Source organism: Camelus ferus, chromosome 12 (assembly GCF_009834535.1).
Source record: "Camelus ferus isolate YT-003-E chromosome 12, BCGSAC_Cfer_1.0, whole genome shotgun sequence".
In the NCBI taxonomy this organism is placed as follows: Eukaryota; Metazoa; Chordata; class Mammalia; order Artiodactyla; family Camelidae; genus Camelus; species Camelus ferus.
In genome coordinates, this window is record NC_045707.1 from 64,398,143 (window position 1) to 64,418,156 (window position 20,014).

General features: G+C 39.5%; 1 protein-coding gene across 2 annotated transcripts in view; it reads left to right on the plus strand.

The window, feature by feature from the left end:
- The window catches only part of PTPRR (protein tyrosine phosphatase receptor type R), a 228,771-nt gene that overhangs the window by 19,226 nt on the left and 189,531 nt on the right, over positions 1-20,014 (plus strand). For both annotated transcript variants that reach the window (XM_032493767.1, XM_006191107.3), the window contains exon 2: positions 5,260-5,558. In XM_032493767.1, coding sequence (XP_032349658.1) covers positions 5,260-5,558 — 299 coding nt within the window. The remainder of the gene's footprint in view (positions 1-5,259; positions 5,559-20,014) is intronic.

Genomic DNA, 20,014 nt, shown 5'->3' on the forward strand with positions numbered 1-20,014 from the left:
TTCCTCTGCATACTTTACATTTGTTTTGCTCTTCTTTTTTCTAGTTTATTAAAGTGGAGGCTTAGATGATTGATTTGAGATCTTTCTTCTTTTCTGATGGAACTAATTTTGCTATAAATTTTCCTCTGCTTACTGCTTCACCTGCATCCCACAAATTATGGTGTTATATTTTCATTTTAGTTCAGTTCAAAGTATGTTCTTGTCTTGTGATTGCTCTTTGACCTATGGATATTTAGAAGGGTGTTGTTTAATACCCAAGTATTTGGAAATATTCTTTTTCCTTTATGTTATTGATTCCCAGTTTAATTATGGTTAGAGAATATACTTTGCATATTTTCTGTTCTTTTCAAGTGTGCTGAGCTTGCTTTATGACCCAGAATGTGATCTTGGTGAATGTTCCATGTACGTTGGAAAAGAGTGTGTGAATTTTCAGAACTAGTTTTTTAGAGCTTTTTAAGAGTTTTTTTTTTTAAGAGTTTTTTATAGCATTGGTTGGAGTGGTCTATAAATATCTGCTTGATCCAGTTGGTTGATGGTGTTTGTTCTGTTTTTTTATAAATTTGCCCTTGCTGATTTTCTGTTTACTAGTTCTATTTATTATTGGGAGAAAAGTGTGAAAATCCACAACTAAAATTGTAGATTTTTCTATTTCTCTTTTCATTTTGGTCAGTTTTCCTTCATGTATTAATTTTTCTCTTAGGCGGGTGCGTACACATTTAGGAGTATTATGTATTCTTGTGTATATTACACCATTATGTACATCTTTATTCTTGTTAATTTTCTTCACTTTGAAGTCTATGTTGTCTGATTGTAATATTGTCACTCCAGCTTTCTTTTGATTTATATTTGCATGATATATATTTTTTCCGTTCTTTCACTTTAATGTAGTTGATATGAGTTTCTTGCACTTCTGCAAATGCAGATGAGTCCAGGGTCAAGTGGTTGGAGGACAGAGAGAGGAAAAAGCTATGATGGTTGGCTCTCTCTCTTAGAATTGCTGTTTCACTGATAGAGAGGAAGCTTCCTCTCCTGCAGAGTTTTGACTCCTGTAGACTCTGTTTAGTGGCCAAGCCCACTGCTGCCACAGGGTTGCATGGGGTGGAGAAAAGAAAGAGGAGAATAGAAGAAGATTCCTGCAGTCTCTCTTAGCTTTGAACTCTCTTTTTCAGAACTAGTCTTTTGGAGCTAGAGTATTTCTCCTGGAGCTGTCTTTGTCTGCACCCTGCACTGTCCACTATGATGTGGCTAGAGGATACTGGGGGTGGGGAGATGGTAAACTTACTGCTGATGCTGTGGAATTTTGAATTCTATTTTTCATCCCCAATTCTTCTGCTACTGTTTACATTCCAGAGTTCTCAAATACCTGTTTTATACATTTTGTTCAGGCTTTATAGCTCTATTTAAAGTAAGTAACATGATAGAATGTGTTTGCTCCATCTTACCCGGCCTCAGAATCTCCCATACCATTTTAAGCCCTTTAAAATTATTTTATTTTTGTTCAAGGGCTCCACAGTGGAGAATGGTTAGCTTTGTGCTTCTAGGATGCTCTCCTGAAACCTCTTCCTTGTTGAATCTGGTGCTCTATCTAGGCTCAGCTGTCCAGTGACGAATTTTAGGTCAGTAAATCCTGTGCAGGTATTCAGGGTTGTCTTGTGTGAGCGCTCAGGTTGTCAATGACACTGGGCACTGCCAGTCACAGACTCCTTGGTTCACTCCTCCCGTGCCTTCTATACTTCCACAGTCTCTGATTTTTCTCCCTCTTCCTCCAACTGCTCCTTAAACGTGCTTCTGGGTCTTGGCTATAGGCTCATTGTTCTTCTCATTCCACAAGTCTCTCTGAGGCAGTCTCGTCACTCAGGCTCTCAGTTTTCTGTCAGTATGCGTACGTTTCTTAAATATTGATCTCTAGTCCAGCACTTCCTCCTGAGGTCCATGTAAACATAATTGCTCTCTGGATGTTTCTGCTTCTATATATTATAGGCACCACAGGCTGACATTTCTCTGTCTCAATAAAGGGCACCCCATACATTGGGTTGCCAACTAGAAATAGAATTATCCTTAAATATCCACTGCTGGTTCCTTCCTAGAATACTAATTCAGTCATTGAATTTATTCTCTCTCTCTCTCTCTTTTTTTTTTTTTTTTTTGGTTAATTCCCATATCTTAACACTCTGGAATTCATCTCTGCTCCACCCCTCTACTGCTGCCTCACCTGGGCTGTCCTCTTTGAAATATTTTGCCTGGTAGCTGTACACTGACTCTTGCTTCTGCCTACTCCATTTTCTTGTATAACCAGAATAATCTTTGAGAGATGGAAATTTTATCTTGTTACTTCCCTCCTTAACTCTTATAAACTGTTCAATTTCTCTAATGTTTCATTTCTTGAATCATGTTATCCTCAATATCACTCAACGTCTCTGCATTCATTTCCTGTTGCTCCATAAACAAATTGCCGTAAATTTAGCAGATTCAAACAATACATATGTATTATTTCTCAGTATCTGTGAGTCAGAAAACTAGGCATGGGTGAGCTGAGACTTCTGCTGCAAGGTCTCTCAGAGGCCTTCAATTAAAGTGTGGCCAAGGCTAGTCTCCTAGATGAAGACTCAACTGACGAAAGATTTGCTTCCAAGCTCATTTACATGATTGTTGGCAGGATTCAGTTCCTCAATTGTTGTTGCAACTGAGGGCCTCAGTTCTTCCCTGGCTTTTGGCTAGATGCCTCCTACTTCACATGGACCTCTCCAACATGGCAACTTGCTTCATCGAAGTCAGCAGGAGTCTCCTAGCAACACAAGAGTCATATCTTTTTTTAGTCTAATCATAGAAGTGACATTCCATCACCTTTGCCTTATCTGCTGGGTAGAAGTAAGTCAAAAGCAAGATCTAACTCACTCTCAATGGGTGTGAATGCCAGTAGATGTGGATCAGAGTCCCATCTGAATAGTCAGTCTATCACAGTCTCTTACCTCCTTTTTCATATCTCCTCTGTCAATTTCTCTGTGCTGCTTTCTGAATTATTACCTAAACTTTTCCAGTTTACTAATTTGCTTTTTAGTGGTGTCTGTTCTACTGTTTAACCCATACATTGAATTTCTCTAACTACTGTATTTTTCTTTTCTGTCATTTCCACTTGGGTTGAATCATGCCTGTTCCCTTTTCTTCAGATTCCTTATTCTTACTTTTCTCTTTTGTCTCTTTGGATTTTTAAATTAACTTATTTTGAAGCCCCCTTTGTTTTTCGTTTCAGTTTATTCTTTCTTAGACAGGAATCTTCCCACTTCTCCATCTTCTGACCATGTCTCATGGCAGTAGTTTCTGTGTGCTTTGTAATTTTTTAAATCTGTGAGTATGTCTTCAGTGGGACTTACCTTCCATGGAAACACATGGAAATTCCATTTATATCCTAGTTTCTAGAGACATCACTAAAAGATTGATTTTTCAGTTGCTTCTGTCTAAGACCCTGTAATGCATACAGGCTCTAAAACATTTCTTTCTTAATCACCTATGAATGTCTCTTCCTTGGTTTTCCTCCTACTTTACTGCCATTCCTTCTCACACATCTTTGCTGGCTCATTTTCATTCAGCTCCTTGACTCTAAATCTTGTAATTCTACCACGGACTCTGTCTTATATACTCTTCTTAATCAATATCCAGTTACTTGGCTTTAAATTTTATCTGTATTGGATGATTCACAAATCTCTCCCTCTCCAACCATGAACTATACACTTACTCAGTTTCTAATTTGACATCTCCACTTTGATATTTAATAGGCTTCTTAGTCTTAGCATTTCCAAAATGTTTACATGAGTATATTCATAATGTTGAAGTGAGGGAGGTGATAGAGAAGTAGCATTTGAAGACAGAGAAGATAAATCTTATTCCAGATACTAGCTCAGTGGTCCTCAAGGACACTTCCAAATCAGAGGAACTCTTATTTTAGTCAGGAGAAACAAAGATCACAGTGTCTAATCATCTTTGGCAAATTATGGTGGCTTGATTTCTTAAAAAAACGTTATAGTCTATTTAGCATGCTCGCGATTGGAGACATGAAGACTGGTTTCTATTGCTATTTCAGAATCCACATGAAATGTAGTTGCGATTTGAATGCTCTAAAAGCCTGAAGTCACTGGTACCCAGTGATTCCCAAGCTCCCGAGCTGTCCCATCAAGGCAAAAGCACTTGAGCCGACTGAAAAATAAACCTGTCTTCATATCCCTAAGTGAAAGTTGAAATCATATTGGTAAGAGAATTACATGCTGGTCACAGAGGCTTGATGGAGGAAAAAGCTGTAAAAACTAGCAATTCCTCTACTACGAATATTCAGTAAGAATTCGAGGTACCCCGGAATTCTTTTAACGAGACAGCATTTGTACAGCTTACTGTTGCTATAGGCACACTGAGGGAAAATCTGTCGTGCGTCGAGTTGCTAGGCACTATGTGGGTGGTGTGACTGTGTTGTGATCTGTTCATTCTGCTCATCATCTTATATAGAAGGTCTTAAATTTGCTTTACTAACTGGTGTTTGACCTAGTGATATTCTTTTGACTCACATGTGTGTGTTATCTGTTTCTTCCTGTGGCCAATGACAAACAGGAGAGTCATTCAAGTCAATGGATACTTACCTAACAGAAGGAATATGACTGGATTGCTTCATTTGGATGGCTGATTTACTAAGTAAGAAGGAGAGAACGGGTATCGTTGCACACCTGGAAGTGGCTACCAAAATGAATATACTCAGATTTCTGCCCTCAGCCAGCTTAAAATAGTCTACAAGAATTTTTTTTTTAATTACACATAGTTGATTATAATATGAGCAGGATAAAAAAAAGTGTAAAATAAGAATTGTATGAAATGCTATTGATTAAAGGAAGGAAAGCTTGAATATGATATAGATGGTTGTCATTTGAGGAAAAATTAGGACATCCAGGAAGAGACACTCAACAGGATGTTAGAACCGTGCGTTTAGAGAAAGGGGGAAATTCCTGACTGCGAGAGGTCAGGAATATCGGAGAAATGGGACTTTTTCAAACTATACTCACTTCTGTCCACACAAAGTCTCTGAGATGCTTCCGTACCACCAAGTGTGTTCTCTTTGTTGAGGATAACGAAGCAAGGGAGGAAAATGGAGACTGACTGATCTAAATCCTTCACAAGTCTTACAGCTCCCTAAGAATGGATAATTCTCTTTATCAGATATTCTATTCATCTTACTGAATAAGGTCTTTGATTTTCGTTTCTGCTTCTTCCCCTTTTCAGGGTGCTTTTCAGGAAATAATGATCACTTTTTGGCAATTCATCGGAAGAAGAGTGGAAAACCAGCATTCATTTATCACCATTCACAAGACATTGAGAAGAGCCTGGATATAGCTCCACAAAAGATACATAAACATCGCTACCGTTCCTCTTCCGAAGCTCACATAAGCAAACACCACCAAATTGTTAATTCAGCATTTCCCAAACCTGCCTATGACCCGTCTCTCAATCTGTTGGCCATGGCCGGTCAAGACCTTGAAGTGGAAAACCTTCCAATCCCAGCAGCAAATGTAATTGTGGTGGTGAGTATTGCATTTAACTGATGCTAATGCCAATGCTTTCTTCCGTGGTTGATGCTTAAAAACAAACAAACAGAAAACTGAATGGTGAATAGTTATCATTGGATCTCACTGATTATTTACCACAGCATTTCTTACTCTTTTTTGTTATTTGATTATTGCCTGTTGGCTTCCTCTCAAATGTAAGCTCATAAAATAAGAGGCCTTATCTGTATGCTCTGTGCAGACACGTCGCATGGTGCATGGTATGTACTTAATAAGTAATTTGAACCAAAAATTGCTTTAGGAAGTCCTTATAGTTATATCAGGTCATACCTGGCACTGAGTTTCCTGCCTTCTGTGATGATCTGTTCAAAGCAGGCAGGCCTTGGTCTCAGTTTATGTAAATAAATGGTACTTACTAAAGATCTTCTAATCACTTGACTCAGATGGTAAGAAATGAAGAGAACACTGAAGAGGGGGGTGTAGCGGGAGGGTAGTTTTCTGTAACTAGAGTAGATAAAGTGGTTTGGGAGTAATTAATTGATGGATAATATTCCTAATATCACTGAACAAGCATCATCCTTTATTCGTCAAGACGATGCAGTGGGCTCGTTGCTTATATTCTCAGGGTTTGTAGCCCAGGCCAGAGATTGCCCATTTGTGGAGGTGTCATAGTTTAAATCCATCCTGAGGTAGACACCCTATTTGGACTATAGTCTCTCTCAAATTGAAAATTACAGTAAGGAGACCCTGAAACTACAGATCAGTAGCTAAATGGTTGTTAATTGCATTTCTGCCCCAAACATAATCAAATATGTTGACTTTTAAGGCAAGATAATTCAATGAAACTGTGTTTGCATTTTGGCAACCTTTCTATAAACCTAATGTAATTAAATTTAACAAGCTTTTTTTCCTTTTCTTTTTTGTTTAAGTCTACTCTATATAAGGCACTTAACTTAGTACTGAGAGTCAAAGATCCCTTCATTGACATTTTCAGCCAGCAAACATCGAATATTTATTATGATCCAGTCATCATTTGGGGTATCTCAAAATAGAGTCACGTGAATTGGAGTCTCTGGTTTTGCTTGGGAAATGTCTTGGGGGAAATGTTGGTGATGCAATAAAGACCATAAATTGAGAACATAAGATGAGCTCTTGTTAAGAGAAAATTTGTGGGTCATTGGGCCTCCTGAAATTTTCTGCATTTATGAGTAACAGATGTTCTGAAGGTGAAAGCTATGCACTGTGTCTATTGCGTGAAGACAAATGATGGTAATGATGTCGCCGTATCTGGACTTGCCTGTGCTAATGCTCGGGCTCATGAAAGGTGTTTCGTCTAGTGATCATCACACACCCATAGTCATCAGCCCTTAAAGTCCCTGTGAATTACAGACCAAGGGGTCTGTTCTGTCTTGTAACATCATGTACCGTCCGGCTAATTTAAAATTATGGAGGATAAAAGGCATCAGTGAGGAACCCTGGCAGGTCCGTTCACTTTTAGCTCATTTGTGGTTTCATGCTTGATGAAGAAGCTGTGCTTTTTTCTTTTGAGTGATGATGACACAGTGGCAATAGGCGATTTTGCTCCATTCGCGTTCCTAACTGCTGTGAATCTAGTCTCTAACTGTGCTGTGGCTTTCGTAGCTTGCAACAGCGATTGCTGGTGCTAATGTTTCCTGTAATCCACTTACGTTACTTATGCCCACGGTGATTTAGTAGGAAAAGCAGAGAAGTGGAGTTATTTTTAAATAAATCAATAATGTTCGGCTTACTCAAAAAGCAGAGGGTCATCATTTAATCAGGTATCAGCTGGTCTGAAGGTTCATTCTATACAGAAAAGAGATTTAGGAATGGAATATAGAGGATGAAAGGGAGCTATTCCACTGCTAAATGATTTTGGTGGAGTAATTGATATTAGTTTGTGTGGCTAGCATGTACGTGTGTGTATATATTTGTATTTGAGGTATATTGCAGTGGTACCAAAGAATTAATTTGTGCCTTATTTTATACCAAAATGAGCAGTATTAATATGTATCCATTTTCTGAACTGGGGAAATGATTGTTTTGTTTTGTTTTGTTTTGTTTTAAGCCAAGGTAAAAAGCCACTCCCAGCTTCCAAAATGTACTTGTATGTAACTTTTAAGGTTTCCTAGCTCAGAGGACAGATCACTTGTTTCTTTCTCTCGCTTGTTTCTGACATCCTTAAGACCATGCGTTTTAGAATGAAAAATGTAACAGGGACATGAAAGATGCATGTGTCCCTCCTCCTTTCCTGATTCCCAATTGCGCGCACAAAGCATTTCGTAAGAGCATTTGTCCACAAATGAATTTTTTTCCTTTATAATCGGGAAAATCTGCAGTTTATTTATTCAAGGAGAGGACAGCACAATTAGAATGTTTATCCCAAAGCATGCTAATTATGTTCTGGAAGCTCAGTTAAGAAGCTGTTATTAGGATTTCTGTACAGATGCAGTACAGAGGAAATATGAACATCTTCGAGGTCAGTGCTGTGGTAGGAGTGAAAAAAATGGCTTCAGACAGACGTGTGCTGAGAAGTCCATCCATGTACACTGGGCTACAAGCGGGCGGAGGGAGCCCTGGGGCGTGAGGGAGAGGTGGCAGAGGGGCAGATGCAGGCGTTTCCAGCTCAGCAAGTCAGGTTGGCTGCTGAGTGAAGAACGTTTTAGCTTGGGCAGAATATGAGAAAACTGGGGAATAGGAAGGCTTTGGAATATAAAGGGTGGTGAGATGATGGCTTGCTCCTCAGATGGATGTGAGGGAAGGAAAAGAAGAAGGAGAACTGAGAGAAGGAAGAGGAGGAAGGAAGGGAAGGAGAGAAGAGGGGACAGGAGGGGAGGGAAGGGGGCGGGAAAGAAAAGGAAGGGAAAGGAGAAAGGAAGGCAAGGAGGGAGGGAGGGAGGCAGGAGAAAGAGCGGCAGTTCTTGGGGCAGTGGGAAGACTTTTATGAGCCTGTAAGAAGATGATGGGGAGTTTCCAGGATGGTCTCTGTGAGATTCCTAGAATCCTAAAGCTTCTTGTCCTCACCACTCACCCAGACCATCACACAGACAGACGTTCTCTTGTTTTTTGACACAAAACATTCTTCGCAAAGATTTTTATCAAGTGGTTGATTTCGAAGACTGTTAAAGCCAGGAGCTTTGGATAACCTGTGTTTCAGTAACATCCTGAGCTCTGGTTTATACCCCGCTTTAGCCTGGTTATGCTGTTGACCAGTTTTTGAGTTTCATCTTACAGGTAAAGAGAGAATTCCTAGGTGTGATTTGAAGGGCTTTGAAAAGTCCAGCCTTCTCATTGCTTTGCTATAGTCAATAAATTTTGTGGCACTTAGTGTATTATGTGTTGTGGATAAATAGTTGTTTTTTTAATAGACACATTGGTTTGATCATAATTTTGTATTTGTATGGAGAATGTCCCAAAAAGGTGAATTTAATCTATACACCTGCTGTTGGAATTCTGCCATGTCAGGGTAGCCTTAGTGGTTAGGAATATTTTGTTGCAAGTGGCAAGAATCCAGTCCAAACTAAAGAAAATTTCATGGTTCAAGTAATAACACTTCTGTAGTATATCTAGTTTTAGGTACCGTTTGATCAAGGGCTCAAATAATTGTCCAGGATCAATCTCCCAGCACTGCTTCCCGTGGAGTGACTTGATTCTCAAACTGGTTCTCTCTTCTTCATCTCATCATGTTTTCTCAAAACTGCTGGATTTTTATGTTTGGAGGCTTCTATTCAGTGGGAAAGAATGAGTCTTTCACAACTGTCAGTACTAACCTGGGCATCCCTGTAATTAGACCAATTTAAGTTAATTAGTCACTTCATCCTGTAACAATTTGTGGCCCGGTGACAGAATTAGGCATATTATCTCAAACCTCAACCACATGCCTCACCCCTCCAGCATCCCTAAAAACTCCCACGCTGTATTGGGGAGGGGAGGTTACGGGAATAAAAATTGGGACGCTATTAACAAGCAGAAATAGATGCCAGACAGCAGCTAATGTATGCTGAAATGGAGGATCTGGACTTCAGTTTTGATTAAGATATGAGAGCCCCTTCAAGAAGTCATGAGTATGTGATGGCTTACAGCTTGGCTTCAGGAATGTGATTCTTGTACAGAAATGGGTAACTAAAATTATATTCTAAACTCTGACACTCACCCAAATAAGCAACAAATTGACTCTGACATAGGAGAAAACTTAAGGTGCCGGGGCTTTGTCCTAACACCCAGACTTTTTGCCTATGACGACTATGAATTAGTGCAATCTCTTGGTCTCGTGATATTTTATTCCAAGAATATTTCAAATGTGTGAAAACCACTGTTGCCTGTACACTTCTTGATAGTGACTGCTTCTACGTTGGGGACCGGAAAGGCTGCGTTGAGCTGTAGGGGAAACTGGTGCGTGGCTGGTTCCTGAGTTAGGTGACTTGCTCGTGTAGGCAACCTCAGAAAGTGTGAAGACAATGCAGGCTTTGGGAAAATTATGACTTATTATGTGTCAACGGTATTTGGGGTCAGATAGTAAATACCGAGTCCACAAAACTAAATGGATGTCATACACAACCTACTACAGTGTAGTGCACGACTGGTATCTTTCAGTGCAGTCCTGGGACACTTGTCCCAAGTTCCTAGGAGGAATGAATATAAAAGCCTGAGAGAAAAAAATGTCTGCCATGTTTTAATATGGTAGGACATTTGTTAAAGAAGTCAAATGTGCGATTCTTTTCTTTGATTTTCAAATAAATGTGGTTATATTTTAGAAAGTTATTTCCTATCTTCCTTGCAAATGGCATTTTGTCTAGTAAACCCTCCCACCTTTGTCATTTTGGATTTTGTCTGTGTATTAGTTATCTGTGGTCACGTAACATATTACTTCAACATCTAGCAGCTTAAAACAAGGAGTATTTATTATTCCGCACAGTTTCTGAAGGTCAGGAATCCGGGAGCAGATTAGCTGTGTAGTTCTGCCTCGGGCTTACTGCAGCCAAGCTGTCAGCCAGGGCTGAGTCTCTGAAGACTTGATGGAGCTGAACAATTCACTTCCAAGCTCACTCACACGGCTATTGGCAGGAGGCTTCAGTTCCTCAACGCGTGGACCTCCCTCTCCACAGGGCAGCTGACCCATGGCTCCCCCAGAGCACGTGGAGAGAGAGAGAGTCCACACTGCCATGTATGACCCAGCCTCCAAGTCACACAGCATCCTTTCCACTGTGTTCTATTCATTAGAAATGAGTTGCTAGGTCACGCCCACACTCATGGGGAGGGGACTTCAGAGGACATGAATACCAGGAGGCAGTGGTCACTGGGGACTGTCTTGGAGTTTGGGTACCACAATTTTCAAAGCAAATTTAGCAAATTTGTTTTATGCCATTGCTTATTAACTATGACTTCAGTATACATGAGGATATGAGGACTTAATATAAACTTCAGGAAAGGTAGCTATGTGCACGAACCACGTTACTACAGAAACCACATCATATATATTAAAACTGGAAGAAACTATGTTAATATTACACCATCAAGAATTTAAAAAAAGGGAGGGTGGGGAAGGTATATCTCAGTGTTAGGTCCTGGGTTCAATCCCCAGTACCTCCATTAAAAAAAAAAAAAAAAGAATTAAAAAGAAAAAAAACAACCTCATGATTAGGTGCTAATTTGTAGAGAAAAAGAAAAAATCAAGGCCCCAAATGAGTAACTTGCTCCAGGTTATACAGTTAATAAAAAGAGCTAGAAGGGGAACTCAAGTTCAAGTTTGTCTGACTCCACAACTCAGACATTTTAAATTTTAACATAAATCCGTAAGTTTGCTTTGGGAAAATATTGTTCATTTTTCCAACAAAAATTTTAACTCTCTGAATTACATTTTATTGAAGCTAATGATAAAGTTAATTTTCATCCTCTGAAAATGCACTCATTGATAGCAAGATGTTCATGTTGTAGCCAGAAGCATTCTACAGATAGTAATAAAAAATGAATTATAACGTCAAAATAGATTTCATTTTAAGAAAGTCAGAAAAAAAAATTCTGCAATCTATTTCAGATAATTGGTTAACTTTTCACTCTTTCCTTAACCTAAAGGCTTCATGTTAAACTGTAAGATCTTTTTACATCATCACCTTTCCTTTTAATCACAAACATTTGCATTTTGGAAAGCTTTGTGCTTAGATTCTCCAGACATTATTGTACCCCTGCAAATATTCTTGAAGTAGAAATTCCATTCTTGAACTTGGCATCCTGACAGTCACAACTGTCACCATCTGTTGCGTTTCTCCATTTCTAGCTCCTAAAGCAGCAAGGAGGATGCTGGAACACATTTTGGAAATGTTAGGGGTCAAGCTTAGGCAACGTCTATGGGAAGTTTCGACACTGGACCTCTCGGTACATCTGTTTGTTTTGGATCATTTAGGCTCAACATGAAGATGATTGAAGTCTTAAGAGAACTGGTTTAATTATCATACTAATTGGACGTTGGATATTTTGTAATGTTTTTATTTTAACTCCAAACATAATATACTTTCATAGAGTTTCAGAATATTTAGAAATATAGAAAGAGGAAGTAAAAATAATCCCTAACTCTAGATAACAATGTCATCTTGATATTTGTATCTATATGATATTTTATATACATGAGTATAGACCTTTTTTAACAAAAATATGCAATCTGAATACATACTTTTTTGTAGTTTTTAAGATTTATTTTATATTATGAATGCTTTTTCATGTCATTAACTGTAGATATCATCATTTTTAGGAACTTCTAAAAATTCCATCGTGTAATAATAGATTTTAGACTTTTATGTATTGCCAACTGATATCCCAGTACATTCAGTGATTTAAAGCAGCCAATTCTGAGAAGGAGAAATAAACTCAACTATATCAAATATAGTATTTTTTTATTGCAACTACTTACTTCATAATATTGAGGGGATTTAGAAAGCTCATCTTAAGGGAAACTACTTTCTTTATAAACTCTCTATATAACTGTAATATGGGATATTTTTTTTTCACTTAGCCAAATTATGTATGTTCCATAGACCTTAAATCTTAAGCAAGGGAAATATTTAAGGCAGCCAAAGAAGTTAGCAGAACCAAAAAAAGATGTTCTTTTAAGAACATATAAAATATTCTATTTCAGGACTTTTCATTGAGGAAAGTGGAAAGTTGTGTCTCATTACGTTGGCGCCTAAAAACCGTTTTTTTTTTAAGTCCAAAATTGTCACAATTATGTAAAAACAAGTGGAGTCTGCAGATGAACAAAAAGGGTATCTTGTCTTTGGAGCAAAGGCTTCCTTGTCACGTCTCTCTCTGAAAGTTACCCTTTGGTTTTCCAGTTGTTAGGAACTGTTCTTCTACACCCTCTGTGGGTGACTTCGCCCCTTTTTCTTTCTTTCCTTCCTTCCGTCTTTCTCTGTTTCCCTCTAATCATAAATACCTATAAATCATGCTTAGATCTGTTTTTTGTTTGTTTGTTTGTTTGTTTTACCGTATAATGCTTTCTTTAACAATCTAACTGCCAATGGATGATCAAATGGGCTTTCTGGGCATCTGGCCCTGCCAGTGCACGATGGGATTCGCACCATTTAGCAAATGACTGAGTTCTCTCGACATGACCCTTGTAACTCAGATGACAGAAACAATTTGTTCCTTTCTCTTGTTTTAGGAGAATATAGGAGGTAAAAGTCTTTAGAAGATTGTCTCCCTGGGCGAAGGGAGCTTGCTCACTGGTGACTTTAACCAGTAGCACCTGAGCACAGCACGGCAGCTGCTTCGTCCCTTGGTGACCATGTGGTCACTCAGGAGCCAAAGGTTCTTAGCCCCTGCCCTTCCATGCTTTTTCTTCCCAAATCGCCTGTTTTTGTGAACCAGGACTATTAGAGCAAATCCCACTTTTAACACTCAAACGCAAAGGAAAAATTCCTCCTGTGTTTCTCCTCTACTCTCTACATTACTCTCAATATTTCATTCACGACATTTCTGGCCACCAAATGTGAAGAGGGAGCGGGTTTCCCACATCAGGCAATTCTGTGACACCCGCTGGGTATCCTACGATTTAATTCCTTTTTGACACTGTCTACTTGGAGAGGGTAGATCCCGGGATAAGGGCTCAGCCCCACAGGACTGCCCCCCAACTCCAGGTGCCAGTCACAAGTCCAGGTTGTTACTATGCTTCTGACTGAAAATTGGAGTTCTCATAACCCCTTTCTTGGGTTTAATTCATTTGCTAGAGTTGCTCCCGGAAGTCAGGATAACATTTTACTCACGAGGTTACCAGTTTATTATAGAAAGATATAACTCAGGAAAAGGCAAGTGGAAGGGTGCAAAGGGCAAGCATATGGGGAGGGGCACAGAGCTCCCACGCCCTCTCTGGGCACACTGGTCTCTAAGCCCCTCCACGTGTTCACCAACCAGAAGCTCTCTGAGCCCTGTTCTATTGGGTTTTCATAGAGGCTTCATTATGTAGGCACGGTTGATTGGATCATTGGTCATTGGTAATTAATTCAATCTCCAGCCCATCTCCCCTCCCCAGAGGTTGAGGGGTTGGACTGAAAGTTCTGTCTGTCTAATCAGTAGGCTGTTTTCCCTGACAACCTGCCCTCATCGTTAGGGGGGTTGGATGGTCCAGAAGTCACCCCATTAACATAAAGTCTGGTGTGGTTGAAAGGGCTTGTTATGACTAACAGAATCCATTTCACCTTTTATGGCTCAAGTTATTTCAGAAACTGATGACAAAACTCACTAGTATAACAAAAGATGCTCCTGTTGCTCTTATTTGGAAACTGTAAGGGTGCCAGAAACTGTAGATGAAGACCAAAATATTTTTTCTTACTATAAATCACAATATCATGTCACCAGAGCCATTATGTTTCCGTGGAAGAGATTGGTCATAAACTTGTACTTTAAATATTTTCCAAATTTTCTTTTCAAAGTATGAAAGTATAATCCAGCCATTATTCATATCCCAAGTTATTTCTTTCCTTACCTGTCCGCTATATTTGGACTGTCTGAATCCAGAAAAATAAATCAAGAGGACATCATCAACTTTGTGTGTCTTTCCGTCTGGCCCACGTTTTCATATGATTTTGTCATTTAACTGAAACAAGAAGTTAGCAACAGGCAACTTCAAAGAAACAGGAAGGAAAAGACCCAGTTTTGAGGACTAGAACAAATGTTCACAGACAGTCTGAGATTACAGGAAGAGATGTGTTTGCCCTCCTTTCTGGAAATGACAGTCATGTCACACAAATTCCAAGAGAGCCGGAAAGACTTAAGAGGGCACTGAGAATATGCATGAAGACAATCAGGGCTGAGAGTCTTAATCCAAGATTTCCTGGATTGCATTTATTAGTGCCATGCAATCAATTATTCTGAAGATCTTGGGGGTTCTACCTGTGTTGTTTGTCTGTAGTTCAGAAGCCCCCTGATTGTCTTGTGCCCCCATTACTGACCTAGTGAAACTGCTTTGTTTAATAATATGATTATTATTCCTGCCTGAAAACATGGCAACTAGAATTAGGTGTTTAACCAGAACAAGTTAACATGTTGGTTCCTTGTGCTTTAAAAGCCATTAAGTTGCTTAGAACTGGGGTTGTTTTTTTTTTTTTTTGGTTTTTTTTTTTTTTTTTTTTTTTTTTTGGTTTTGGTTTGTTTTGTTTTGTTTTAGTAGGAAATACTGGGTAGCAAATAAAAAAATCTATATTGAAACAGCCTTGTGGAAAATTCTTTGAATGTAGACTTTTAAAAATCAACAGTTACATTTTTTTATGGGCAAATGAATTTTTAAAAATTTCTTCATGTATGACAAGTCATGGTGTCATCTATATTCTCAAGCATAATTTTAAAAATTACAAGATCAAATGAATAAAGTCAAGTCTATGTCAAGCTATATGAGGAGAAATAGCTAAGTTATAGGAAACAAGGTGTTTTTGGTGAGTAACTAGTATAGATAAGTCAAGGAGACTGGAGAAGAGTACACAGATATTATCTGGAAGAAATCAAAAATAACAGGGGCCATTGGATCCTCAGACAAGCCAATGGTTTGAGTAGACCCCTAGTCCTTGCTCCTTGAAACATTCATTCATTTAAAAATATCATTGAGTGCCTCCTAGGTCCTAGGCAATAGAGTCTGGTGATACAAGATGGTGAGATAAACATGAGCATTGCAGCCAGTAGTTTGTATTCTAATAGGAGAAAGAAAATAAAATAAGTGAGCGATGGAGCACGTTAACTTCAGATGGTGGTGAGCGCATTGAAGAAGACAAAATGAAGTGATGTAGCAGGGAGAAAGTGGTGGGCACTATCTTGTATTGTCTGTTCAGGGATTCTGTTGTATATTCGGGGATACTTGGGGGTTGGATCAAGGTTTAGCTCCTAAATGGAACCTGGTGGGAGAAGCATAGCTTTGGAGTCGGTGGAACTGTGTTGAAATCCCAAATCAGGTACTTACTGTGTTTCCTTCGGTGACTCACTTAACACCTCTGTATTTCACTTCCCTCGTTTGTAAAGAAGTGTTACTAATAATACCCATCCTATAGAATTTACGTGGGAATTGGCTGAGATAAAGCATTCAAAGCACTGAGCATCATGCGTAACACGCGGGAAGATCCTATAAAAATGAGCAGCTATTATTAGCCTCATATGGAACAATGGAAAATATATCTTTCTAGTCTTGGTACCAAGAATACTTGTATTTCTCCCGAGCCACTGGTTGGTTTATAATTATATCTTTTAAATCCTGTGAATCATGTTTCCCTCTTTCTCTTGGCTGCTCAATAGCTGGAAGCCAACTCTGTGGTCTACCTCTAGCAAATACAGAGAACTTTATTGAGTGCCTTATTTATTTTGTGAACCTCATTCTTGGCAGGATGTTTTCTCCACTCGTTTTCCTTCTAATTCAATTTCCTCATTTCCTTCCTTTTTATTCAATTTTATTTTGTATGGTATGTGTTTTTGTAAGCTGCCATAAATCTTTTGTGTAATATGTTCTGTCTAAACAAATTGTCACCACAACAAAATAGCAATCAGTATGGGCAAGTTGAGTCTGAATGTTCCACAGCAGGAAATCCCCTTGCAGGGAGAGTTTGTTTACCCCGTGGATTTGGAAAAATAAGAAACTATAATTCATATTAAAAAAAAATCACAGTGTGTATAATGATCTGTTTGGCTCACTGCTCAGCAGGCTTCAGCCTCAGCCCGGTCCCAGTGTCATGGGCCAGTCTTCATTCCCACTGTGAACCGTCTAAGACAATGGGAATAGAATGGTTTTAGAAGAAGGAATCCTAGGTTCAGCTGCCTGTTCTGCCACTGACTAGCTTTGAGATCTTGGGCAAATCAGTGAGCATTTTGGAGTCTTTGTTTCTCCATTTTAATGGTGATTGTAATATCTGACCTGGCTTCCTCCTTTGGCTCTTTCTAATCAGTGAATGTGTTCTGTAAAGCATAACACATTGTCATAATGTCACCTGTCACAATCGTGATGGTGGTGGTGATTACGTGGTGATGATGATGATGGTGGTGATAGTGATGACGATGACGGTGGTGGTGATGGTGATGATGTTGGTGATGGTGGTGATGGTGATGATGTTGGTGATGGTGATGATGGTGATGGTGATGATGATGACGGTGGTGGTGATGGTGATGATGGTGGTGATGGTGGTGATGGTGATGATGTTGGTGATGATGTTGGTGATGATGGTGATGATGTTGGTGATGGTGATGATGTTGGTGATGGTGATGATGGTGATGATGTTGGTGATGGTGATGATGGTGATGGTGATGATGATGACGGTGGTGGTGATGGTGATGATGGTGATGGTGATGTTGGTGATGGTGATGATGGTGATGGTGATGATGATGACGGTGGTGGTGATGGTGATGACAGTGGTGGTGATGGTGATGATGGTGGTGATGGTGATGATGTTGGTGATGGTGGTGATGGTGATGATGTTGGTGATGATGGTGATGGTGATGATGTTGGTGATGATGGTGATGGTGATGATGATGACGGTGGTGGTGATAATCAGCAGGATTGTCAGTTTTGTTGCTAATCTACTCTGTTCTCGGGGGGACATACCAGGACTAAAATTCTTGCCTTGTCATACAACCCTAGGAGGTACCCTTCACACGGCGGTTTAAGCTGACAGCATCCCCTGAAGCTGTCCATCCCACAGCCCACACAGCCACTTGTGGTGGCCCTGACCAGAACTCTCCATAAGTTCCATTGCTAATGACCAGGGTTCTTGACATCATCTTCCTTTCCTGAGTGTCTGCTTTGTTCAGACAACCGGCACTTCAGTTCCTCCGAGCCTAGAAACCTGCCTTATTACTAGTCTTACTAGTCTTGCTAGTCTTGTCTTTCAAGCCACAGCCAGCTCACACCTCTGCCTGCTGGTAACCTTCTGTGTTGCCATGAGCCGTGTCTTGTGAAACTCCCACCTGCAGTTCTTACCTGCTGAAAGCCGGACTGTCTTTCCTGTCAGCCGGAATGTGCTCACCCCAGCTCCGAGTTCACGTCTTGTCCCCTCCTCCCAGATGCAGCGCCTTCTTTTTGCCTAGACTTTTCTGAACTCAAAATAATGTACTAATTGCCTTTGGGATCTTAACATTTGCTGTATTGTTGGTAGTTTCTGTTACCAAAAAAAGACTTTTTTTTTAAGAAAAGTATCATTAATCCAAATGCAAAATAACATTGATAACCTAATAATTTGTTAATAATTTAATAATTTATTTCCAACTTATTAGGGAAGACTGGGTAATAAGGATTCCACATATATAAACACATACTCTAAGAAACTGAAACTTAGTTTTATGATTATGTAGGGATGTGAGTGTTTCAAATTTATATTACCCATTTCTCTATTTTAAATACATGTATAGTGTTTTAAAATTTTTTTAAATGGCATCATACTCTACAATTTGCATTTCTTAATAATAACAGGTCATAGATAACCTTGAAGTCTTTAATTATAAAATTAACTTACTTCTTCAAAATAGAAAAATAATTCTAAATAATTCTCAATTTTGAAGTTTGTATGTCCCACATTTTCTTAAACGGGTCCTCAGATTCACTATACAGCTGGTTGTTTTGTGTGTGTGTGTGTGTGTGTGTGCATTTTGTACTTGCCACAACAAAATTGCTGCAATAAATATCTTTAATTCACACTCTTGAAAAAGAAATGTATATATGTATGTGTATATGTTATCTGTGGACACATATGTGTACATAAATAACATTGTTCATTTGTGTATTTTATATATATGCATAAGAGATTTTCAAGAGAGATTATTTATCCCAAGAGGATTTTAACTGATAAATTACCAAATTACTATTTTCTGAACAGCTGCAGCAATTCACCAGTCATCTGTAAAGGCACCTGACTGGTTCAGAGTCTCTCCAGCAGCAACTGGCTGTTGATTCGTTTTACCTTTTCCTGACTGGGAGGCCGGGGGCGGGGCGCTAAGAATTACTCTTCATTGTTGCTTACGTTTGCACTTCCGGGACGATGTAAAAGACCGAGCATCTCTCACGTGTATCGATTATTTGGATTTCCTCTCGTGCGGTGGCTTATTTGTAACTTGTATATCAGGTTAATTGTCTTTTTCTTAACAAAGACTCCTTCAAAAACAGTGGGAGAACAGACGGCTTCTGACACTGTGAAAATGGTACATTTATAATACGACCTCCTGTCACGAGAATGTCAGAAGAATGAGAGGCTTCTAGACAAGTCCACTGTCCTTAAGCCACCCTGACAACCATCTGGAGCTGCTCATTTACTAAGGATACGTAGAAAACTCGATGTTGTGATAATGATCAAGCTAGAGAATATAGGGTGACAATAAAGGAATGACCATGTATTGGGCTCCCACTATTCCGAAGGCACCATGCTAGAGGCTTTTCATCCCTCTGTCTCATAATTCTAGGTCATATTATTATTCTCATCTTATGATAATGACATCAAGGTTCATGGAGATGGTCACACAGAAAGTGTCTCGTTTGATTTTTAAAGATAATCTTCTTTCCACCATGTGGCTCTGCTTCCCCTCTCATCCGTGGGCTTTGGAAAAGGTCTGGTCAGGACTGGAGATGACTGGCAACTACCCAAAAGGGCTCCAGCAAGAGGGGAATTATTCATGCAGGGAATGTCAAGGGCCTTCTAATAGACAGTAGGTTCCCTTGGTGCCAGGGAGCTCTGGAATTCACGGCCCGGGTCTGGTGATAAAGCTCCCTCTCTAACTCTCCCACAGCCTCCTCTGGGTCAGAAGAGGGTGCCCGACCCTTCGGCAAGTTCTATGCTGCTGTGTTAGCTTCCTGTGACTCCCACAACAATCACCAGAAACATAATCACTTGGAGACAGCATGTATTACCATATAATTCTGGAGGTCAGAAGTCCAAAATGAGGCTTTCTCAAGGCGAAAGTCAAGGTGTCTAGAGGGCTGGTTCCTTCTGGAGCCTCTAGGAGAGAAA